General features: G+C 35.4%; 1 protein-coding gene across 2 annotated transcripts in view; it reads right to left on the minus strand.

The window, feature by feature from the left end:
• Positions 1-22624, minus strand: part of HIRA (histone cell cycle regulator) — a 34356-nt gene that overhangs the window by 3812 nt on the left and 7920 nt on the right. The window contains exons 2-21 of one of the 2 annotated variants that reach the window (XM_082774211.1): positions 22555-22617; positions 21801-21911; positions 20916-21006; positions 20361-20455; positions 19538-19633; positions 18168-18328; positions 17091-17258; positions 16465-16578; positions 14685-14755; positions 11485-11590; positions 10812-11036; positions 9990-10075; positions 9452-9646; positions 7833-8003; positions 6208-6412; positions 5592-5696; positions 4655-4803; positions 3192-3353; positions 2406-2464; positions 1345-1450 (exon numbers count right to left, since the gene is read on the minus strand). In XM_082774211.1, the coding sequence (XP_082630337.1) occupies positions 1345-1450; positions 2406-2464; positions 3192-3353; positions 4655-4803; positions 5592-5696; positions 6208-6412; positions 7833-8003; positions 9452-9646; positions 9990-10075; positions 10812-11036; positions 11485-11590; positions 14685-14755; positions 16465-16578; positions 17091-17258; positions 18168-18328; positions 19538-19633; positions 20361-20455; positions 20916-21006; positions 21801-21911; positions 22555-22617 (2539 nt within the window). The remainder of the gene's footprint in view (positions 1-1344; positions 1451-2405; positions 2465-3191; positions 3354-4654; positions 4804-5591; positions 5697-6207; positions 6413-7832; positions 8004-9451; positions 9647-9989; positions 10076-10811; positions 11037-11484; positions 11591-14684; positions 14756-16464; positions 16579-17090; positions 17259-18167; positions 18329-19537; positions 19634-20360; positions 20456-20915; positions 21007-21800; positions 21912-22554; positions 22618-22624) is intronic. The other variant, XM_082774212.1, reaches the window with a different exon arrangement.

Below are 22624 nucleotides of genomic sequence, written 5' to 3' on the forward strand. Positions count from 1 at the left end.
GATAATCTTTTCTGTACATTACAGCTATTCCTTCATACTGAGGGAGCTGACGGTTACAGCTGACATTTCCACACCTAATCAAGCATATCATTTTCACTTGGTTTGAGATGCCAAGGGAATCAGCTCAAACCAGTGCTAAGTTTAGACCTCCAGACAGCTCAGAGGTAAAACGGCATATATTTAAATTAACCTTTACTGCTTTATCATGTTTAAATTTGTATGATGACTTAAGAGATTGCTCTTTCATATATTTCCAAAGCTGTAGTACAAACAAACGAAGACATGAAATTCAGATTTCTGGCTGAGAGTTTGTCCCTTGCTCCTTAGTGTCTGGAAAATTTTATGTTCTTTATATAAACTGAGAAATCATGCAAAGTGTTTTTTTCTTTCCAAAGGATTCATATCAAGTAGCTGACTAATAACAATTATTCTAAGTAAGAATTAAAACACTAAACCCTTTCATCAAGCAAAACCATTACATTAAGACTGCAGCATGTTTTCTGTTCTAAAAAGACAACAATCTTTTGCAGAGGAATACTGTAAATTTACCCATGGGCATTTTATATGGGAACTTATGCCTTAATAGAAGCAAGAGAATCCATGAGGAAATAATTTGATTGAATGCATATCTGATACCCAATAAGGCTCTCCTTGTGTTTAGGACATTGGTAATGTTTCTTCCATAAGAATTCTAAAGATTTCTCTCCCCCTTCCTGAGCTTTTATCTTCCCTGAAGTTTTACTTCTTGGAGACATTTAGCTCTCTTCAAATTTGACTGAAACTGGTCATCAGAACAAAAAAATATTAAGGAATGATGTGGACTGACAGTCAAGCACATACACGTTCAGGATTGGAATGCATACGCTTTTGTGTTTGTAGGAAAACAGACAAAATGGTTTTTAACAAGTCTGAACTCACCCCCAAAATTATGAAAATTGTTTTGACAATTTTTCCAGAACAGTATTCTTTAACATAAAATGAAATTATAAGGCTAGATCATTTTTAATTTTTACCAGCAGCTTCACAGATTCAAAAGATGTGCATCAACAGAAGTGTATGTAGGTTGGTATTAGTTAATAAATATTTGTTCACTATACATGTACATGGCGTAGGAAGGTGTAATAAAGTAAACTGTATTTCAACGTTTTTGTTTTTAAAATTTATTTTAAACAGAAAAAACAGTAAGAGTGTAAGAGAGTAAAGCCTAGACACCCACTAGCGAACCAAAGCAAAAGTACAACTAGGGTCCTATCCTACTCTGACTAGTCTTCAGAATTTGGAGTGAAACAGTAAACCAGAGTACATGTCAGTTCAGCTAGGTTTTGAAAGCTGTATATAACTTACCATGTAGAAAGAGAAGGATTAAAACAGTATGCCTTTCCATCAGACATGCTCATTACAGGTATACCATGCTGAGTCAGCAAGATCTGAGAAAGAGTTGCATCACTTCCTACAAATCAATTCAGACCAAGACATTATTTTTGGAGTCTTGCATAATATCCATCATGCTAAAAATGCCATCCACCATTAATTAACCATTAATTACTAGTCATAGAAACCAACAGGAAAAGCTTCAGAAAATGTTATCCTCAAAGACTAATAGGAAAATTAAGAAAAGACAATGATGCTGAGCATCAGGCTCAGTGCAGTTAGCATTAAAAACACTCTTCTGCAAATACATTGTCTGTATTTTATACAGAACACTGGCTTAATTGAAAACATTTTCCGTATCTAAGCAAAATCTTCAGCAATTCTGCCATGTTTTCTGTAATCCCCAAAGCCTTTATCTTTCTTTTTTCTAGGTAAGTTGAAATGCTAAAAAACAGTATATTTAGAAAGCTGTGCTCTCTATTAACAGTTTAAGTGGAACAGCCGGAGTCTCACATTTACCAGCATACCCTTGTCCCAGGGTTTGTACATGTAACTTCTAATGAAGACACTTGCAAACTGCTAGTACAACTATTTCTCAGGTTAGTTTAGGTTAGTATTGCATGGATTAAAGCTAAAATAGAAGCCAGAATGCTCTGAGAAACTGAGATGATTCGTTGTCCATCACTAAGATAACATACTTGCAGAGCACACAGAGGAATTGCTATATATAGCAGTACATTTACATAAAATATATACTTTGTGATCTTTACAGTACTGCATTTTCACACCCAGAAGCAAGGCAGAATATAGTAAGCTACAGAATCTTGTACAGGTTTGTTACCCACTGATACTCTCATTTCAGTTATTTCTACAGTATTTCAACATTGCCAGTGACTTCCATTCACTGCACAATAACGAAGAAGCAAAATTATTTGTTTAGGCTTTTCAGGTTTCATAAAATTTCAGCATATTCATAAATATGACTAGCATGAGTGGCTTTAAAGATTGGTAAATGAATAAACCCTTTTTATTACCTGATAATATTGTTTGCAAAGACTCATCTCTAACAATGACTGTCTGCTTGTGTACATCCCTAAAAAAAAAAAAAAAAAACAAAAAAGGAATAATCTGCAGTTAACAAATAACTGAAAGGTCCAAAATCATTTAACAAATGCACTTTTTCAATATTTACGATTTTTTTAATTTTTGACATTTTCCTCATTGCTTTGAAAAAATCATTTTGGCAAACTCAACCCCCTTATGGCAAAGCAGAATTCAATAGCAGGCAACAACTTTATGTCCCTTTCTCTCAGGAAGCCTCATTACTGTTAAGCAAACACTGAGGATCCAAATAACTATTTTAGGAGCTCTGACTTGCATGCAATACTAGATTGAAATTAATAATTGCAGATTCTATCTTGGTATCTTAAAGATAGCTAGAGTACTTCTGACTCCAAAACCCATAACTCTACTGATCAAGTATGATGGAAGTTAGAAATATCCATCTTTCTCCCCTCAACACCCAATTCATACCATAAATATGACAAGTCTACCCTTGGGAAACAGTTTAATGATCAGCTAGAAGTTACTATCTTCCTTAAAGAATCAAATTCAATGTTATGTACCATCTTAGAACAGAGGAGAAACAGGATTCAAGTCTTGCCCAATTAACTCTTCATATTATATCCAAAAACCAGACTTGTGTTTGGATCTCACTTATTTTAAACCACAGTTTCAACAGCAACATAAGCTCAACAATTGAACAGAGTAACCTATAAAAATCAGCCCAGCTAGCTGCTGCAGCCTAAAGAGGTACTTACCAAACAGAAAGTGTAGCAGCAGTGGTGAGAGCCATGATGTAAGAACCTGTGCAATGTAGGGTGGAAATGGGTGTATTCAATATTATAGGGGGAAGAAGGCGACGACCACAAGCTGAAAATACTGACAGTGTTCGTTTCTCACAGGCTACACTGACGATCTCACTAAAAAAAAAAAAAAAAGGAAGTATTTACATTTCATCAAATGCAAGCAGCATAAAACCAGATTGCCTTCTTAAGTTATCGTGCAACTCGAGCTAGTTCCCCAAAAGGTAACTTTTACAGCTTTTAACAAAATCCTGGGTACCAACAGAAAAGGCCAAAACAGACTCAATATGTACATTCCACACCTCCCTGATTTTATTATAACAACAATGATCTAAGGAGATACACAAGAGAAGATCTGCATGCAGAGATGGTATCTTTCACTAGACTAAGTGGCATAGTTGGAAATGTATATCCCTAAAGCTTTACTGACATAAGTTCTTCTTCAGGTCTGAACTTGTGTTTAACTTTAAAATCTGCTGCTTCTTTTTCAGACCTGAAAGAAGGGTTTTGTGTGTGCAAGCTTATCTAATTTTTTCAACTACATACGCTTGCGTAATATAAGATATTGCTATTAGCTACAAATATTAACGACTTAGGGGTATTATCAAAAAATTAGCGTAAAACTCGTGTTAAAAATGTTTCAAAACAAGGCAGAAATGCTGAGAGTCTCTTGTCTCAGGCTTCAGAAATGTTAGATTTAAACTGAGGTTAGAACTAGACAGTTGAGAAAAATAATGAAAAAATAAAAATTCAGGAAAATACTCCCATGTCACCTAACATCTTATTTCAACTTTTTCTTTCTTTAGCAGTTAATATTTGAACAACCATAAACTATAATGATTTAGCCAAGTTTAATGAAGAAATTTAAAGTGTAAATACACATGAAGAGTTCTAGCTGGCTAATAAGAATTTATAGTGCTTTAAGACTCAAACTTAGAGCTAATACTTAGAGTGAAACTGGTTTCAAGACTCAAAGCAATACATGTTTTCATCTGCAAAACATTTATTAAGAAACACTGTGCAAAAATTACGATGGCAGGAGCGGGGGATAGGAGGACCTGAGGGTGACAAAACCAGCAAACAGAAGTAGTCAACAGAAATAAGTTAGGATCCCTACGAAAAACTCCACAGAACATGTAAAAAGCAGTGGCATATTGGACCAAATTAGATGGAAGAGAAATAGGACATCCTGAGCCAAGCACAAATATTCACATAAATCCCTAACAGAAGTGATTCAGTTAATCAACTTTTTAAAGTGGATAAAAATACGTACAGAGCACCTACCTATTTGTAAAATGTAAATATATACACGTTAACTTCCTCTAAAGCATACCTTTGTAACCCTAAAAACATTTTATGACCTTCAAGACTACTTATCTTATTCAGTTTCCCACTTCCTCTAAAACATACACTCTTACCAGCTTCCTGCTGCAGTGAGAATTCGACTAGTGAGGACTGTCTCCCATTCCTTTCCTTCTCGATTACACTTTAACCTGCTCAACTTGGATCCTCCCACTGTCGTCATTTCATTCTCCACTTCGAGGTACATTGATGGATCTGAACTTACCTGAGAAAGGAAAAATAAAATACTTCTTGAAAAAGGAAAATAAGTACTCAAAAAAGCATCAAATTATGTTAAATCCAAAACAATGCCAAGTTTGAGAATGGATTGAAGTATGCCATTCTGTTTAATTCTGTTTAATTCTTCAAAATGCGATGTGATACTTCAAAAGAATCAGATCAGTCTTGGCTACAACACAATTTCTTCATATTCCAATTATTAAGAAGGGCTGTGCTAGTCTGTGCTTCCTAATTAAGGGCATAAGATCAAGTCTAGGTGTGCCCATTCTCCCTACATTCTTGTGATTAGCACCAGATTGACACAGTCGAAACATGCAGAAGAATTATTTCATAAATAACTACAGTAGTACTATTTGTCAGTCTCTTCAGCTGTGGAATACTTCCTCCACATCTCAGAGAAAATATGTAGTTTCTCTTCATCAATGTACTACCAACACAGCTGTAATAACAACGCAGCAGTTACTCCAGCCACAGACTTATCTTTATGACACACTTTGGTTCACTAGGAGGGACTGATGAACCAGAGATATTTCTCTTTGAAGTTTAACTAGTTCAGAAGTGTTCTATTCTTAATTGATTTGCCATTAGCTTTTCCCAGTCATGTTCTTAAAAGCTGAAGTATACAACCTACTTGAACACATGCATATTCAAACATGTTAAACTATCAAAAAAATATCTGAATACCTTACAAATATTTTTATAAAAACAAAATTATTTTTTAATAGTAAGCTTATTTATTTAAGCTTATTTATTTGATCCTTGTAGACAACTTACTTGCAAAGTAAATGATTTCTGTGGGATTGGGGCTGGCAGTTTAAGTGCTAATGCTGGTGCAGAGATGCAAGCAGCATCTTTTTCAGGGCCCAGTGTAGCTGGGGACTGGAAAAAAAATGAGAAAGTGGTTAGATTTTTTTCCATAAAAAGTTTAATAACAAAGATATTCCATGATATAGACTGATTTGAAAGAGACAAGCTCTTTTTTGAAATTTCAAGTAATGCTTATTAGAAATGCTCATCTTTTTTGCCATGAGTTGTATAAATACTAGTGTTTTGAATATAGCTTCTAAGACTTAAAAACTAGATTTAATATTTAGTTGGAACTAATTAGTGGAAGTTCTGGTGTATTTCAAAGAAGAGACAATCTTTGAATATTTAAAATAGAAGGATCCATAGTTCCTTAAATGATGGAAAGTCTAATGTAATTTACTACTTCACAATACCTAGGAAAGCCATAACCATTTAAGTTGTTATATCCACATCAAACTCCTGTGCTAAGGGAGTTTCTTTTTATTCTATACAGCCATTTGACAGGCTATCAGTAAACAAGTCAACATGTGATTTATTTTATTAAGTGAATATTTATAGTCATAATGAATCTCATTTATTTCACCTGAACAGTTAAAGTCACTGGTACAAGTCTGGAGTCTTTTCGAGGCCTTCCTTTTTTCTTCTTTTCTACTGTTTCTCCCTCAAGTTCCAGTTTCCGCTTGGGTGCGCTGAGTGGTTTAGCAGCTGGAATCTTCTCTTCACTATCACTGCTACTCTCCAGAATATCCTTGGGTTTATTGTCTTTAATTAAATTCTGATCCTTCAGTCTGAGCAAAAAAAACATATTTCACATTTTACGTAGCCTGGTTCCAAAAGCTATCATACAACCTACCCACTGCATTCTTCTAGGGAAAACAACACATTCTTAGAGTTGAGTGTATACAAATGAGTATAGAGGCAAGAGGACAAAGCTGAATAGGTACTGCAAATCCTTTGCAGAAGTACAATGTACTATTTATATACATATACATATATATACACACACACACACACATATATACATACACCCATATAAAAATGTGTGTATATATATATATATATATATATATATATATATATAAAAAATATAAACTGTTCAGACATATTCTTGCTTTTAAAAGAACAACGAATCAAACTAGCAGTTAACAATTGGAAAAAGCTACAAAGAATAGTTTTATATTAGCATTCAATTCCAATGAATGCTCTTCTCTGGCTTGATATATTCAGCACTCTAAGATGCAAGAGTTTCGCACCTTTTCTCCTCCAATTGCACTGCTCCATCACCCATTTCAGGAACACAACAAAAGTAAAGATGACAGTACAAATCCTTGTGCACTCTCATTAACCATTATACCCTTAAAAAGATAATTTAATTGTACTCTTCCCATTCCTTCCAGTGGTCATTTAGCAACTTATAACAATGTTTTGCCACTTATTCCATAACCACTCCACTGCTTAAAAAATATCTTGCTTAATCCAAAACCTTTTCTTCTTTGGCATCTGAGTTATGCCAAGTAATTCTCTTTTATCCATAATTTTACTGACCACACTGGAAATCAGTATGAGAGTAATTTAATAAATTTTTCTTCTGTATCATAAACTTTTTGATATAAAAACGTTGAGATATTTAATATTTTCCTATCAATTGTTTCAGTGAAGCAGAAATACTTACACGAAAACATACCATGTTACAAAAGCAAAAGCTTTCTTTCTTTTTATTTTTTAAGATCACATAGATCAAGAGAAAAAAAAAAAAAGTTAAAGTATTTTCTCTGCGTGCCTTTTAGGGATAAACTGAAATCCATTTACAGCTGTTATGATGGTAGGTCCTCTGTAGACATGTATTACATTTATATTGAAGTAATTCTCACTGTTGCAAATAGATGGAGGCTAGCTATTTTTGCCTTCTGAAGAGCACAGATGCATGTATTCACAGATGAAGGAATGAACACACACGCAATCTCTTGTAACAGACATTTTAACTCAGAGTATTTTGAAAAGTCTGCTTGATGCCGCTTGCCAGACATAAGTGTGTAATGGGATAATGACAGCAAAGAATACACCTAATTTGCAGCTTTCTCACTCCTCCCAGTTTTGGCAAAGACCCAAGAATTTCCACAACATCAGAACCATGACACCCGCACCAAACAATCAGTTTTTAAACTCTCCACATTAGTAACCTTTTTTTGCCCCTGGGCTATTCCTTACCTATCCACAACAGTCTGATTTGTATTTGTTACAACAGCAGTCCCTGAGGTGGCTTTGGATCGTTCCGTAAATCTAGAATCAAATGCTTTCATAGGTTCAATCTTGGATGGAGTTGTCAACACAGAGGAAGACGATGCAGGAGGAGCAGCTGAAGCAGAGGTAGCATTTACACTGTCAATAAAAGGGACAGGAAAACAAGGATTGAAAGAAATGTAGTATTCGTAATGCGCATTGTTTATAACAACTGGATAGCATTTGTTATATTGGCTAGAAACCATATTTAATAACTTTAATTCTTAATAACTTTAATTCATGAACACATTAATTATTACATGCTTTTCCCGTTTTGTGTGTCAATGCATTCTAAGCTTTGATTACTCTCACGAGTTGTTTATGACGCATATCAGAACTAAGACCTTCACATTGCTGCTTATATATCTAGATTAAGAGACAATAACTAGTTTATTTGTTTTGTATTTTCAATTAAGTACTAGCTGAAAAAGTAATTCCTTATGTACCCAAAAGGAAAGGTACACTATTTTAAATGACGACTGTGATTTCCAGTTTTAACCACTGTTCAGGTTGCCAAATACTTTCCATTACAAGATTATATTCCACTGTTTATCAATCAATTTGTGCTGAAACAATACCAAGTTTTGATTTTGTTGTTGGAAGAATCCAAACAATTTATGAGGCCTTTTCCAAGCACACTAAGAGAAAGGAATGTGTTTTCCCCACACAAAAGCATACCAGGGATCTGTTATTTGAATAGCTGTTTACTTTAGAGATTTTCAGTTCATTCAGGGGAATGAATGGCTCTAAGATAACTGATGTTTGTAATAAAAAGCAGTTAGAAGCCCATTTTCTAAAGAAAAAGAGACTTAGTTTTGTATGTCAATCATTTCTCGTAATCTACCCACTCACTTTTAAATCTGTGGCCAATTTCAATTAACTTTGATGGAGTGGTAGAGGTTCCAATAATACTCTAAATGCTATAAAAACACATGGAGGAGGAAAAACAAAAACAAGAAAGCACACACACACAAAAGAAAAAACTTCAAGAAAACAGATTAGCATTACCACTAATGGAAAAGAAAGTGAAATTTAGTTGTTCCATAATTAATTCAAAAGACACACTGGCAAATCAGTGTATGTGCATTGACAACGCCAGTCATTATGCTCTTTCCCATCCGATGGGGTTGTTACGCAGGAAAGTATTACTATGTTTGAGGAGAGGAGATGTAGGGAATGCAGGACAGAATTCAATGGAAAATGGGCTTCATTACTTTAATTGCTGGAAAGACTACTATTATTTACTAATAATAACCCAATATTCCATAAGCAAGGCATTTTGTTAGAGCACTAGCACACAGTCAACTGTATCCCATTGCACTGAGTTAATTTTCAGAACTATGCATATGAATTTATTCATTACTGATTTATCAATATGTAAAGCAATCAAATACTAATAAAAACTGACATTTGCAGGGATGTTAGATTCCCGAAGTTTTGGAGTAGGGAAACCACTTTGATAATCACTTGGTAACACAACTGCAAACAAGAATTAAAACCTAAACAAAGTCATAAAAACGAAAAACAAAACTTCTGCAAATACTGACCCATCTTTATTGGCTGCATCATCTGTTGGTTTTATACTGGCTGCTGTTGGCTCTACAGAAGGCTTTGAAGTATTAAGGGAATTTGCTGCATTAGAATCTAATGACATGAGCTGCTGGTTACTTTGAGAAGACATCATTGAGCCAGCCAGAGTTCCAGATATTGGGATGCTATTGAAAAATGCTGTAGAAAAATCCCTAAGCAAAAGACAAACAACAAATACATTTCTTCAAAACACACACACACCCTAAATGAACCACCGGTACCTAACTTCTCCGAGCAATTTCTCATATCCAAAGTTAGATAAAGCAAATATTAATACAGATATGAACCTTCGACGCCTTAGAGTAATGTTCTACATCTACAGAGGTAAATAACAAGAATTAACCTTATCTATTAAGAAGATATTATAGCTGTACGGAGGATATATCCAGAAAGCGCTTTAAGATATCACAACATTAAAATTCGTCAGTGTTCTTGGTTTGCATCGGAATACATGAAGACGTAAAGAAGGGTTTTAGAAACTACTTCCAAACATACCCAGTGTCCAGCTGAGCTATACAGAGAGGTGTGATCCTTCTCCGTCCATCTGCTGTCCGCGTTTCAACTTGCTTTTTTAAGAGATTCTGTTGGAAAATATATTTCATCATTATTTCTCATAAAAAGGAAGAATTTTACTTTTCTTCCAACTGACAAAAACAGATGCATTAAACAGAAGGTATTTTTCAAGTAAAATTTGTTTCCCTATTGTCTTTAAACCCGTTATTATTTCATGGATGATGGTTCAATCTACATTTTTATTAATAAAAGTTTTTTAACACCTTAACTGTATTTTTAAAACTATAGTACAACTGAATTCTAGTTGTGATTACTGCTTTCACACAACCATAAAATAAGTTATTTTTTTAATTCAGACAAATATTTCCAATTCCAGATCTATACGTCTGTAGAAAAGACATTTTTGGAGAATGTAATCTGTTGACTCTAATGAGGAAAGCATTTTCATCTGTGCACGATGAATCCTTCATTAAAAGTTGCACTTCTGTGTTTATGAGAGAAGTGAATGACGTTTTCAACCTCCTTCATAGAGAAGCTGAAGCACAGTTAGACGTTCGCTATCCTTGGTTTCCCTTCTGCACACCCAGAATTTAAAACACAACAGAAATACCCACAAGCCTCTTTCCAGTCATACTTCAGCTTAAAAGCCTCTTAATTTTTCAGCAAGTCCTGGTAACATCAACTGGACCATTCATGTATTGAAAGATGTCATTCAATACGAATATTGAAGCTGCTTTTATAAACATTTTGATATTTATTGACTTAGCATTTGACATTATAAAGTGACTATCCGAAAACACCTACCTTTCGAATGTCCTCTAAACTCTCTCCATTAACCATGCTTGCCACTTTCGGAGCTGCTGTTGCAGCCCCAGACGCGTCCCTTATCGATGCGTTTTTCTGCTCCGCCTGCTGTTGCTGTCTCTGTTGATACTTGAGCATCTCTGGATTCTCAATAATGGTGGTAGACAACTGAGCTTCAGTCATAATAGCTAGGCTTTTGCCATACGTGGACTGATGAATGTTGCTCTGTGGGCATTAGAAGCACACCACAAACCAACTGACTCCAACGGCCAACGTGACATCACTAATTATGACATCATCACTTATTATAAAGCCAAGAAACCGCGTAAAAACAGTCACCAGCAACACAGTTTAAAAAGGCTTGCATATTTACAAATCAAAGAGTAATTTTTAAGTGTATTAAAGTACCCAGTCCTTGTTTCCTTGTTCAAATAATATCTTGAAATGTATAATGATGTGTAAGCAAGTCAATGTTTTCCAAGTAGACTTTCTTTCCAGAATAGGAATTAACATCATAAATTATTTTCTCTTCTTAAAGATTTTGTAAACTAGACAACATATTTTTTGCAATATGAAAATCAGTCACTGCACAGTTCTATACATACTCCAATATTTTAATTGAATCAATATATCTATTAAACATGATTACAGATTTTTGGAGTGTTTACTGTACCTTTTCCTCCTCACTGAGTGGATCTCCAAGCTCATCTTGGGAAAAGTCTAAAAATGCCACAGATCCATCCATGGAACACACTAAGATACCCAGTCCATTAAGGGTCCTGAAAGAAATAAAGATTCACTTTTGTTCTTTTGTCACTGATGCAAAGGGGCAATACAATAAATTTTGCAATAAAAAACAGCATAAAAAAACACAGCAAATATCAATGAAACCAAAAAAGTGGGACAGCAAGAAGAAAGGGCGATGACAGCAGGGGTCTGTGTGCTGATATTCAAAAGAAGGCAAATCAGAGACCGAACACAGGAAGGTAGCTTTAGACCAATACACCTATCCATGGCACAATCAGCACCATGAAAAGCTTTCTGTAGGGGTACAAGAATATAAACTGAAGTATTCACTATGAACAATGAGAACAAATTATAAATATACTTGCTTCAAAAGACATACAAAGAATTTGTCTACTAACGGAACTACATGAAGGAGCCTTCAGCAGATAAACTGACACATCTTTTTAAAGCCCTATAATTACTGTTTTGGGTTGTGTTTTTAAGAGGTCCACAAAAGATGAAGCTTCATCATGTATGGGAAACAATAGATAGTCTATTCCTTTAAAGAGCTTACAGTCTAAATAAACAAGATAGGAAGGAGAAAGGAAGAGACTGTAAGAGAGAAGCTATGTATGTTGGCTAAAGAGCTCTTCTTATCATCACTATCTGAAGTGACAAATAAAAAGAAAATAAAATGTGCATTTGAGCAGTCCTAAGATCACTGCACTCAGTAAGAACGTATTTTTGATTTTTTTGTTGTTGTTTGGGCTTTTAAGCAAACTCCACACATTTTTGTATGTAGGAATATGCTGCACCACTCTTCCAGAGGTCTCAAAGGCTTTCTTGGTGGAAGAGAGAGGAGAAAGCATAGACTGTAGCCTTAATGGCATTGCAACCCTCCAATGGCATTATAACATATTACTACACGTTGGAAAAAAAAGAAGTTTTGACCAGTAACTTGCATTCAGAAACCTCAGAGACGGTGAGATAGTGGTTTACAGATGGTTTGTTATAGAAAATGAAAGAGGAAAGGGAAGCAGGCAGAACTCTCTAGTCCTGTCCAAACTCTTCCAGCAAAGCTTAAAAATATACTACATGCATCTGCATCATGGCTACAGGTGTTTGAAAACAGCTTTTTTATTGTGGCCGGACTCTTCACACATTCGGAGAAGTTAGCCTCAGCACTGTGTAACTAGGTTAACCAACGCGATTCCAAATTAGAAAAATGATAAAGTCTTGTTTAGAGTTCTCTGCTCACCTAGCAGATAAAATTGCTGAGCTCCTACTGACCTCTGGACCCTACTAATTATTACGTGAAAACATAATGGTGCTCAGATATTATAACGATAGATCCAAGTCTAAAACTCTTAACTAGAAACCAGACGGCTATAACAAAATAACAGTATCAGATTTCTCTGAATTCAATCAGTCTGTTTTTAGAATTGGGCACAGGACTGGAACATGTTTCTGGGAACATTCTGTGTTATTGACATTTTAGCCATACATTTGGATTTGTAAACAGGATATAAAATAACAAGCTTCCTGATGAACCTTTGTCTGTCTCAAATGTCCCACAAAACCATTTCCTCGTAAATTGCAAAATGTTAACCAGCTATTACTCCCAATGACTTTATGCCGTTGAAAATGTGCAATTTGCAGATGAAAAATTAAAAAACACTTCAGGAAAACAAAGCTATTCAAAGCTATTGTACTACAACAACAGCAGTTCTCATGAAATACTCCATTTACTGGCCTTTATTAATGAAAGCAAAATGTTTTGGTTTTGAAATTTTTATCATGCTTCACAGCAAAATTCACATGGCATACAGAAAACAAGAAGTTACACAATTACAAGCCTAAAAAATTACAACATAAGAACACAGTGTTATAGCTAACAAAGGTGTAATTCCAAAAGTCAGGAAATGCTAGAACTAAAACAACCTGCGTGATCAGCTGTTTATATTATGAAAAAGATATATATATTATATATACACACACATAAACAACTCCCAATACTGTAAATTTCACTGATGCATAGGTGCAGAGTTTTATCTTAAATACCATTTACTGAGTAGTCTCATGTTTATTTCTTCCTTATTACTCAAGTCTTGCTGCAAATAGAGAACTGTTAACTTCTGCCTTTCTAAGGCCAGGCCTTTGATGCTCATTAGTTCCAACAGTGAGGCAGACCCCACTACTTGGGAACCACTTCTCCACTCATCTTTTTTTTTTTTTTTTTTTTTTTTTTTTTAAAAAAAAAAAGGGAAAAAACCACAAACACTCAGGCTTTGAGAAGTTATTCTGGAGAGAGAAAGGAGTGCAGTCCTGGGGAAAATGGAAGAGGGAAATCACAACTCTAATGCTATGAGATAGGAGAACCAAGAAGATATAAAATTGGAAAAGCAAGGCAGAAGTCAGTCACTGACGGCCTGATACTTCATGTCATCGATAGCAGGAGGAGTGTGAACAAAGGAACCTGGCCTACCTTCCCATCCCTGCTCCTCGCCTCCCCCTCAACTATGGTCATACCACCTCCTTCTACTGCTAGCAGAAATGGGGCCATGCTCCTGGATGCTGCAACTTTTTTGTTCTGAAACAGACAGCAAGAGCTGGTTCCAGCACAGCCAGGGTAACACTCAAAAAGCTAGTAAAGGATCTGCCACTGCTACACCACCAAAAGGGGTCGACCTAAGATGGGCAGGGGGAAAAAGAATTTTCTTTTTTCTCCAAGGAAATACTGGCCTACAAGGTCCACTTGAATTTGTTATAACTGTATAGTGCAATAACTTTCCATGTATGTAATACAGGTAAAGCTCATCGGGTCCACCACAACATGTTATAAAATACATGTTACAGAAAAAAATTTGCAGAATCTTAACAAGTAGGAAAACATTCCACAGATAATTTACTTTATTATTTCCTAAACACATTAGTTTTCATCCAACTCTAATGTTACATAGTCTGAAGTGATCACATGCTAGTAGCTAGTGTCACACTACCAAAGATGCTGCAGAAGAACCAAACCCTTCAGGAACCAAGCATGTGCGTTCCAACAGATGTAATCTCTACTATTTCAGTGAATTTCCAGTTAACATCTGTAGCTAAAATTAATTATAACATTCTGGCTTTTCTAAGAAACAAACTTACCAGGAGATATCCATGATTGACTTGTCAAACAGTTCATGTATGACAACTAATGGCCGTTTCAGACATGTGAGCTTAAAATAGAAGAAACAACACTCAGAAATTTAGAAGTTCTACGTTACCACAAATATTACTGCATTAATACTTTCCCAGAGTCTAACAATATTCTCCAAACAAGAACAAGCCAAGAGATAGCTGTACGCTTGATGACATGACATCTGAAGTGCCAGGTTAGCCTTTCTCTTACTAGCACAGAAAAGCTCTGGAGAAGAATGGCTGTCTCTCAATCCTTCCCTCCTTTCTGAAGCATGAGGTCTTAACCAACTTTGCCTGTATATTGCAGTCCTCAAACTTTCTACCACTCAAAAAGTAATTCCACAGATGCTAAAGACAGCTTCTATTCTAACCTTTATTGAGATAAGGATGTTGCAAACTGCCAGCACAAGAGGAAAAACAAAACCAGATTAGGCTTCATGTCCTCATTCAGACCGTTTACCCAAGTTAAGTGAAGCCTGCCAATAGCAAAGGAAAATTAACACAATTATTCTTAAAGAGAATTCCTCTACACTTATAGATCAGCTTAGTAATAAAGAACTGAACATGAAAAATTCCCTGTAACGTGTTCTAAATCAGGTGCAATACTGTCAATCCAGTGGACTTGATAACTATAGTACATAGTACGACCAAAACGAACTACAAGTCAACGTGATTTAAGATGTTTCAAGCTCATTAGTAGTATGCCATCATCAGCAGTTATTTCTTTTAGCTATTTAGTTTTTTCGTAGGTCTGCATTGTGTACATACCTAGAGCTCTTCAGGGTAATGACTGCCTATAACTTTGCATGTCTAAAATACCTACTGTAACCTCGACAGGCACCCTACATGAAATCATAGTATAAATATAAAGTAAAATATACTGAGTGACACTTTGATTTGGGTATGCACCAGTAGCATTGCCAAAAACAGATATAGTGTTATGCATTTAACTATTGATGGATAAATATCACACTGGAATCTATAAATAGTAGACTGCAGTTAGCAATTGGTGTGTTCTGGCACACGTTCTCATCACAAAGCCTTATAACCAGTTAAACTTATTCCTTGTCCTTTGCAGTTGCCAAACAACCCATCTTGCATTGATAAACATGAGACTAGCTACCCTTCTCTCAGCCAGAATAACAATTTTAGTTTACATTTTTAAAGTAAAACCCAAACTAGATATTGAAAACTTGAAAGTGTTTTTAAAAAAACTCATTCGCTTTCACATTAATTTCCATAGCAAAGGCAGAAGCCAGGGATTGAAGCCAGAACAAAGCACAATGACGAGCCATATATATGCTCAGAAACATCTGTGCCATGCCTGCTATATTCTCTTTGTACCCATAAAAGCAAGACTAACAAAACTAGACTCTATGACCGATCAATGGGTAGGTGGGCTAAATATGGAATAATAGTAGAATCTTTCTTACAAGAAGAACATGGAGATGGAGAACAAGTAAAAGACATAAGAAGGAAATATGGTTGGATTATGTTTATTAGCTGTGATAACACATAAGCCTTAACCCCTTAACCACAGCAACATACCTGCTCTTAGCTTTAGAATAAGACGTTCATTTCAGGAATTAATACTATCCACTCCCTTTCCCCTATTTAAATCTCTAACAACAGAAAGAATAAAAAAGTAAACATGAATCTAAACATAAGACCTAATTCTGTACACATGATCTTTGTGCTAAACCCTCAAGTTACCCAAATGATCACATTAGTAAAAGCTGACACTTACCCAGACAGAAAGAGATCGATCCTTACTACCAACAGCACAACAGCAGTAGGGACAACTTGACTTGGTGGAGCTCCCATTCTTTTGTTTCTTCTTGAAGATTTTTGGATTGAATTTCTGAACAAGTGAGATGCCACATCTTATTACAGTAATCAAATTTCAGTAGATCAGCTTTAAAAGCAAGCTTTCCATTTAAGAGTGAAAAAGATAAACATTTCATGGAAACAAGGTCCCTAACCTGACTCTATAAAAGCACTGACAAAAGCCCCATATGCTTTCTTAATCGAGATTTTGAATACCTTAACAGGAATGCCAAAGAACATCAATTTCACCAGTGATCAGGAACCCACTATAAATCTAAGTCACTGAACAGCTCACGATGTTGGTGTCTGGCATTTCTAACATGCTCCTGTGTTCCCCTCATCTTGTTCATCTACATGCAGTTCTCATATCATAAGAGCAGGCTGATTGTTTCCAGCACTAAAGTTGACATTTATTACACACCACCATGTGTTTGCTCTACTAACCTTGACACCTATCTCCATCTGTTGTCCCACTTATGCATACAACTATCAGAAGAAACATCTTAGAAGTTTTACTTTAGGGAAAAATTATTATAATTCACCCACCACTACTGTAACTGCCTTCCGGTGCCCTACAAAATCCATGTTGGTTTTCCATCCATCTCTCTCGATGATCTGAGCAGTAGGTCCAGAATTATTCATGGCATGAGCAGAAACAAGATAGTGACCATCAGGTGACCAGCTAAGACGCAACACATGTGTTGTCCCTCCACACTGATGAAATAAATCAAAAAAACATACTAGAACTTTAAGCATGTCTGGCAAAAAAAAATACAACATTTTTAATGCAAACTGTTTTTATTTTAGATTTAGGAAATATATGATTACTAAGTCTTCTGTGACTATAAAAGAATGACAGTACATTTCTCAGCACATCAAACATGTTTACACAGGAGATATAATGTAACTTATGAAGCCCTAACAAAAGGAGGAAAAGGAATCCAGAGAACTATTTTTAGAAGAAACGAAATGCAAGTCTTTTTGCATACAGCACGCTCAGTATTTATCACAGTTCTAGTTAGTGACATGGCTGCAGCATACCAACTGCTAACAATGAGACTTCAGGTTTCAAATCAGATCACACATATTCAGGCATTTACAGTCTATTATTATTAATAGTAATTAATTGCACTAACCACGATACCTTAAGATCACTGCAAAACACTCCACTCACTAAGCACCAGCTTCTGTCCTCATAAATTTGACCTCCTGATTAAAGTCATCACATAAGTCAGCACTAAAGTGCCAGATCCCTATCCTAAGTATTTGCCTTTTTCTGGTAGTGGCCAACAGACAACGCATAGAAAAGAATGCAAGAACGAAAAGAATGCAGTGTGCCAATACTTCCTCAGAATGACTTCTACATTTCCAGGAATTTACTTGTTTTCACAACCCACGTATACCTTTGGCATCTACAACATTCAGTAGCAACTAGAGTCTCGATTTAATCATATGTTGTATGAGAAAGTAGCTCCCCTCCCACCCTTCTTTTGAATCTACTGTCAAATAGTTTGATTTGACTTGGCACTGTTAAACTAACTAATGCTTCTGCAGAATTGGAATTACTCTTACAATTTTCATTCACTTTGTAGGAATTTACTTTGGTAAAACATTCTCAAGTACCTCATCAAAGGGTTTTGTGATGCTAGTTTCCAGTTGCCAGTCCATCGTCCGCCACACCTTCAAACTTCGATCGTCAGCCTGAGAGGCAATATATTTTCCAACGGGATCCCAGGTCAGCCCTTTCACCAAGCCAGAATGCCCCTTTAAAGTGGCAAGAATTTCTGTACACACAGACAAAAAAAAAAAAAAAAAAAGAAAAAGAAAAAAAGAAAAGAGAGTAGTGTGTGGTTACTATTATGTCTTTCAGGGCAGACTGTTAAAGAGATTTATGAGATCTTGTTTAAACAGCATATTGAATATAACCTCTTTTAATTTACAAATGACAACATAGCAACAAAACTGGAACATATACTTAAGCTTAAATAGTATAAAAAAACAGGTAAAGAACACTGTTGACAGAGTAAGGGGTCCAAAACTCTTTATAAAAATACATCAAAACAGGAAGAGAATACTAGCAGAGCTCAGGCAGTTTAGAATAGCATGTTCAAGCAACGGAAAGCAGCAGTTTAGCTGGAACTTCAGTTAAATATTCATCCTTTCCTCTGTACCCAAAGATTATCACAACATATTCAACTTTTTCAAAGATGTGACTGAAGAAACACACAAGCCTGGCAGACCTGGTAACCTATTTTCAGCCATTCTCTTGCTTATCAGTCTGTTAGAGAATAGGCTGCGAGCACTGCACTGGCTACACAGTTAGCTTGAAAGTATAAAAACCTCCAGCATCAGTACTGGTAGCAACCCTAAAATAAACTGCAGTGTCTGAGCAACACCCAATAGGAGCTTTAGTTTACATCAAGTTATGTGATAAGCAGCAGCCAAATAAAGGCACAAGTTCCTTAACTGCTGTGGACCTTTGCAGGTCAGCTGGAGGCCTTGGGACTTAGTGAATTGCCAGCACTGCAGCAATGGAAGAAGCAAAATGGCCATCAAATGTAATACTGTAAAATGTAAATGCAAGAATGTAAGTAGCTTTTGTTACTGTGACAGGGTGCTAAGGCTGCCCTAGCCCTTCCTTCTTCCCCCTCATTACATAAGGCCACGCTGGTTACTTAATATCAAGCTGAAGTTGTATATATTTGGGATACTGAAGAGATGGTAAAGAAGAAAATGCATGTAATAATGACCTTCATGTAAGATCAGGAGCATAATCTGAGTGTAACTGTTGTCTACAGCAGCATGGAATCCAATGCACACCAACAACCAAATTTGGAACAGGGACTGACTCACCATATTGCAAGCGTATCATCTCATAAGACAGGCAACCCATTGTCACACAGACATTTTCAGTGCATGACATACACCCATGGAGGGGATAATTTGTTCCAAAGCATTATATACTCGAACATCTGAAATGTAAGATTTCTCACCTGGAAATTTCACAGCATTCCAGATGACAACAGTGTTATCCACACTACACGATGCCAACCAGGCATCGTGTGGAGACCATGCTACATCCATGACATCTGTTTGGAAAGAATATAAAACATCATCAGTAATCAGAAAATACAATTTTTTTTTTTTAAATAACTTGTGAGGCAACACCTTTTCCATCACTGAGAAATGACTATTTCTGAGTACCAGTAGAGTGGAAGCTAAGAAAGAACGTAGCAAAATGGAATTGAGGCACTCCAATTTATAATGTTTAATGACACACACATCCAAGACAGAATGCAGTATTTAGTGATTATAGGAAGTACTAAAGCCTGTAAAAAGTACTTCACCTTGCTTTTACGAAAAAGTAACAGATACTGTAATGTAGTCACTTTATTCCAACATACCTGGACTGACCAAAGTGATTTTTAATCTTGATTTCATTCATAGTTCACATCAGCAAACAGAAAATGCATTTGAAATTACCTGGCTTATTCATCTTTTGCATTGCACTTTAGTAATTTTTTCTAAATGAATCCTAATATTCTGTTTTACAGAACTTGATCTTTGCCTATCAAGAGATTATAGTGAAATATAAATGTCTGAGTTAATAGTTATTCTATTACACAGTTTGCCAGGAGTTACTTGCCAAATTGACATTTTGACTAAAAATCACATTTTTGTTAGATTTTTACTGTTGCCACTAAAATCATTAACTTGCCACTAAATTTATGTTTTGAGCATGAAAATGCAATAGTAAAATAGTTTTTCAAAATGTGTACATTTCAAATTATGTTCATTCTGCACCTGTCAACTTACCCCCTGAATGGCTTCTGAGAATTGATACACACCTCCACTGCTCAACATTAGTAAGTTTGCTACTAGAACCAAACACAGTGCTCGGTCCAATATATCTAATTAAAATAGAAACAATGGTTAGCAACAGAACCACATCATACTTTTCAGGGTTTCTTTCTAAAGAATATCAGCTGTATGGTACAATTCTATTTTATATTCAGTTATTCCTGAAAAAAAAATATATTTTTATAGAAAGTAATTCCAGTTATTAAAGAAAATAGCTTCAGTAAAATTTATAATACCCACCAATAGCAAAAAATGCTAGTATTTAAGCTAACTCTTCAAATTTTAATCACGAAGTTTTCTTCAATGCCAGAAGAAAATGTCTTAACCACTAGACAGGAATGTGACTGCCCAGGTAGACACACTCTCCATCCCAAGAAACAGGATAATAGACTAAATCTCCAGTATCAGTGATGTGATACCACAGGTTTCAGCTCCATACGCACTAACAGACTAGACAGTGTGACTTATTTGAAATAAAATACAAAATTGAGAAGGAGGGAACATGCTTACGCGGCTCGTTTCCACACCATAATCAATTTGTCATCTCCCCCTGAAGCCAAGTAAACTCCATTGTTTGACCATCGCACACAGTTCACACAAGCTGAAATGTAGAAAAGAGTTTGTAAGAAGAAAAATGAGAACAGATTGTTCTAGACTGGGGTACAGAATTTATAATAAGCAAAGCTAGACAGGAGATGTTTAGGATTTAGGTGTGCTTTTTCCTCTCAAAGCAGTTACTCTGTCTGCTTTAGATAAATAAATTGGTACTTATCTGTCAGTAACAGTTGAAGAACTTAGTTTTAAAAACTATTTATTATTTTAAAAAGCTTCACCAAAAGCAGTTCAAAAGGAGAAGTATTAATATTAATCTAGGAAAAGAAACTGCTTGTAGTAAATTAAGTGGGATTAAGAAGGAAAGAAAGAAAACAAGCATCTTGAAGAAAATAAAGGGACGGCTTGTTCAGGTAACCATTTCTTTTACATATAATATGCAAAAAATCCAGAATAATTTAGAAGTTATGAAGTATTTGATATACTTCATATATTGTTTCCTTTACATTTATTCCTTCTCTTGATCTTTCCTTCAGAGCTTACCAGTTTCTCAGAATGTGCATTATCAATTACTTTGTGGTCACTGCTGGAATAAGTTTACAGGGAGATTTCCAACAGTATCTGTATTTTTCTGTGTATTTTTCCACATCTTAAGATTTTCTACCTCAACATCTAAAAACATGTACACAAAATATGAGACCCCTCTGCTGTGTTTTACTGATTCTTTACCACTGGACAGGGCATGCTTTTTGTAATTATAAACAAATGTATTGCTTTAACAAACTACCACCAGTCAGTAAAAAAAAAAAAAAAAAAAAAAAAAAAAAACAACAGATCTGTTACCTAAATGATTGTCCATCTGACAAAGCATCTTGGGAATATTTTCATTCTTTTCATCTTCCTCTTTCAGGACAGGAGCCATATTCCAGATCACAACTTTCCCAGAATCCTGGCCTACAGGTGAACAAAAAGACCCTCCTTTTAAATACACGCAAAAGGCAAAAGAGCTTTTCAACTTAATATCTGTTCCAGAACAGAGAGTCAGATTTTGTCACTACTGCAATGGGAACTTTAACGATGCCAACTGTAAGAATGAACTATTTATAGTTAAATTGCATTTAACAGGAGAGAAGATGCATTCAAAATCTAAATTGCAATTATGGTAGCCAACAAAATCATTATTTGGATTGCAATACTGAATAATTTTGCATACATTTCTTGAGCTATTCCATTTGTATAATTGGATTTTCTTGACCCAATAGCTCTATTATTTAGCAGTTCAAAAAGCCAAACTTCACATTCAGCTCCTTTTCAAATAAAAAAAGAAATTTGGCCATTATGAGCACAACTCAATTATTGCAGCCATTATCTCAACAGATGTCCAAGAGGATGAGCAGATCAAAAAATGTAACCCTTCCTTCTATAGTAAGAAACAGTACTTTTAAATACATATTAATGACTTACACAATCAACTGTGTTTCAGATATCTAAGTGATATGTTTTTAAAAGGGACAGAATGATTAAAGTGTTGTGAAGGTAAAGATCATTGCAGCCCAAAATTCTGGCTTCTATCAGTATGTATATATATGTAATATACCTTGTCCTCCTGTTGCAAACTTGGTCCCATCTGGGTGAATGTCCACTGAAAATATTGGCTTTCCTGAAAT

Source organism: Aythya marila, assembly GCF_965140915.1.
Source record: "Aythya marila genome assembly, chromosome: 17".
NCBI classification, from domain to species: Eukaryota; Metazoa; Chordata; class Aves; order Anseriformes; family Anatidae; genus Aythya; species Aythya marila.